The sequence below is a fragment of the Callorhinus ursinus genome, unplaced genomic scaffold (genome assembly GCF_003265705.2).
Source record: "Callorhinus ursinus isolate GAN/ISIS: 27379988/994484 unplaced genomic scaffold, GSC_fseal_2.0 scaffold12, whole genome shotgun sequence".
Classification (NCBI taxonomy): Eukaryota; Metazoa; Chordata; class Mammalia; order Carnivora; family Otariidae; genus Callorhinus; species Callorhinus ursinus.
In genome coordinates, this window is record NW_027397074.1 from 48,314,330 (window position 1) to 48,317,448 (window position 3,119).

At 46.7% G+C, this 3,119-nt stretch overlaps 1 protein-coding gene across 1 annotated transcript; it reads right to left on the reverse strand.

Annotated features, from left to right (window-relative positions):
- Window positions 1-2,416: 2,416 nt before the first annotated feature.
- On the reverse strand, window positions 2,417-2,919 carry LOC112825220 (small ribosomal subunit protein uS11-like). Its single transcript, XM_073898592.1, has one exon. It carries the CDS (start codon window positions 2,885-2,887, stop codon window positions 2,432-2,434), a length of 456 nt encoding a protein of 151 aa, XP_073754693.1. The 5' UTR covers window positions 2,888-2,919; the 3' UTR covers window positions 2,417-2,431.
- Window positions 2,920-3,119: the final 200 nt, after the last annotated feature.

Consider the following 3,119-nt stretch of genomic DNA (forward strand, 5'->3'; position numbering starts at 1 on the left):
GTAGCATTCCCCATCCAGACTGGCCTACTCTCATTCTTTTTCACTGAGCCATTCAGGTCTTCTTGCTGTACCTCAAATGTGGTCTTCTCCCAGTTTTAGGGACATGGCACTCACTCTTCCCTCTGCCTAGAGTGTGAACTCACTCATTTCCTTCAAATACTTGCTCATGGGTCACCTACTCCATGAGGCTTCCACTGGTCCCCACCCCTCATCTGAAATTGCAACGGGACCTCCCACTCCAGGACCCAGTCTCCCTAATCTTGCTCTTGTAAATATTTCTAGAACACATATCATCCTCTAACTTGTTCTATTCTCTCTTTCTTTTTTTCTTCATTTCCTGTGTGTGTATATCTCTCACCAGAATGTGAACTCTACAAGGGTGGAAATATTTGTCTTTTTTTTTTTCATTGATGTATAATATTTCTAGGACTAACTACCATCTATTGGTCTTTTTATGTGTCAGGAACTCAGCTCAAGGCTAAACTTACATTATTTATCTCATTTAATCCTCACCAGTAGCTCTGTAGGATAGATGATCATTTCTCCCACTTCCAGATGAGAAAACAAAACTTAGAAAGGTCAAATAACCTGCCCTATGTTTTGTAGCTCATAAAAACTCAGATTGCTGAGCTCTGAATCTGTACTCTAAATAGTTACTTTGAATTGCTAGCAAAGTAAGCAGGATGGGGTCATGAAGGGTGCTGGAAGCTCTTGAACTCTATCCTGAAGTACAAGAAGAGAACTAAAAATGTTTCATTATAGGTATGTTGGAATAAACTTAGGTTTTCCATGGAGTAAGGTAGGATGAGTAATGGTACCCCCAAAGACGACCATATCTGAATCCCCAGAACCTATGAATATGTTACCTTACATGGTAAAAGAGATTTTGCAGATGTGATTAAGTTAAGAATTCTAAGATGGGGAGATTATCCTTGGTTATCCAGATGGGACCAATAGAAGTGCAAGAATGCTTTTAAGAGGGAGGCAGGAGGATCACAGTCATGGAGAGATGGAAATATGGAAACTGAGGTGGAGTGATGCACTTTGAGATAGAGGAAGTGGTCATGAAAGGAGCATAAGCAGCCCCTAGAAGCTGGAAAACGCAAGAAATCCGATTCTCCCCTATAACTTCTAGAAGGAACTGTGGCCCGGCTGACAATTTGATTTTCACTCAGTGGAATTGATTTTGGAACTCTGACCTCCAAAACTGTAAGATGATAAATTGAGTTGGTTTAAGCCATTAAGTTTTTAGTAATTGGTTATAGCAGCAATAAGAAACTAATACACAGGGGCGGAGCAAGATGGCGGAGGAGTAGGAGACCTGGATTTTGTCTGGTCTCAGGAATTCAGCTGAATAGGGATCAAACTATTCTGAACACCTACGAACTCAACAGGAGATCGAAGATAAGAATATCAACAAGTCCCTGAGCAGAGAAGCGACAACTTTCTGGAAGGTAGGACGTGTGGAAAAGTGAATCTGAGGCGATATTCGGGAGGATAGACGGTGGGGGAGGGGGCCTCTGCTGCTTCTGGCAAGTGATAGAGCCGCGGAGCACAAAATCGGAACCTTTAGAAGTCGGCTCCACTGAGGGACATCGCTCCAATGGCTAAGCTGGGGGTGGAACCCTCGCGGGACAGTGTGGTCTCAGGACCCTCAGGGTCACAGAAAGACCGGGGGTGCCTGAGTGCGGCAGAGCTCACAGGTATCAGAGCGGGGAAGCTGGCTGCAGAGACAGAGCCGAGGCGCGGGCTCTTAGCTCGAGGTGGCCATAAACTGTGATCAGTGACAGGAGGGCCACTGCTCCTCCAGCAGGGACCCAACAAGTGGCAGATCCGGGGAGACTCCCCTCCCTCCCCCGGGAGGAGCGGCGCGGGAGCACACCGCAGGGATCTGCTGGGTTTGGAGATTCCACACGGGGTCGGGTGCGAGAGATAGAAACGCTCGGTCACAGGCCGGGTGAGCACGGAGTGCGGCCGGAGACCAGGGAGACGGGAGTGACTGACAGCTTTTCTCTGAGGGCTCACTGAGGAGTGGGGCCCAAGTTCTCCACTCCCCCGGGGTGGAGATTGGGAGGCTGCCATTTTCACTCTTGTCGTCCAAAGCTGTAGGGAAAGCTTGCAGGGAACAAAAGCTCCCGAGAGCAAACCCGAGCAGCTTGCTTAGCCCGCACTCACAAGGGCGGGGCAATTCCGCCTCCAGCAAAGACATTTGGGAACCATGGCAACAGGCTCCTCCCCCAGAAGATCAGCACAAACAACCAGCCAAGACCAAGTTTACCGATCAATGAGAACGGGAGAACTCCAGCACTAGGGGAATATTGCACATAGAATTCATGGCTTTTTTACCATGATTCATTAGTCTTTCAAAGTTAATTTTTTTTTCACACAAAGCCAGTTTATTAACAGAAAACAGTAATTTGAGGAATCCTGTTCACAGACAGCAACCACGGCGACCCCCCTTCCTGCGGGGGCTATCGGAGGGGATGGGGGTGACATCCTCAATCTGCCCGATCTTCATTCCTGAGCGGGCAAGGGCTCTGAGGGCTGACTGGGCCCCAGGTCCAGGGGTCTTGGTTCTATTTCCTCCTGTGGCTCGTAGTTTGATGTGGAGGGCAGTGATGCCCAGCTCCTTGCACCTCTGGGCTACATCCTGGGCAGCCAACATGGCAGCATAGGGAGAGGACTCATCTCGGTCAGCCTTCACCTTCATTCCACCAGTCACGCGACAGATGGTTTCCTTGCCAGAAAGATCGGTGACATGGACAAAAGTGTCACTGAAGGATGCAAAGATGTGGCAGATACCAAACACATTTTCTCCTTCAGCTACCTGAGGTCCAAGGCTGATGACCTGTTCTTCCTTCTTTTCCTTCCCCTTGCAAGGTGCCATTTCTGCGTGTCTTCTCCAGACTCCGCTACCGGAAAAAGCTCAAAGTTAATTTTTTTAACTGTTTTTTTTTAAATATTTCTTTTTCCCTTTTTCAACCAACATCTTATCAATCCCTTTTTTAAAAAAATTTTTTTTCATATTTCATTTTTAGACTCATTCTATCCCTTCATAGTAGTTACCCTTATTTTTGGCATATATATATATATATATATATATATATATATATATATAT

Coding starts and splice junctions, on each gene's coding strand:
- LOC112825220 (XM_073898592.1), bottom strand. CDS start 2,887: ATGGCACCTTGCAAGGGGAAGGAAAAGAAGGAAGAACAGGTCATCAGC.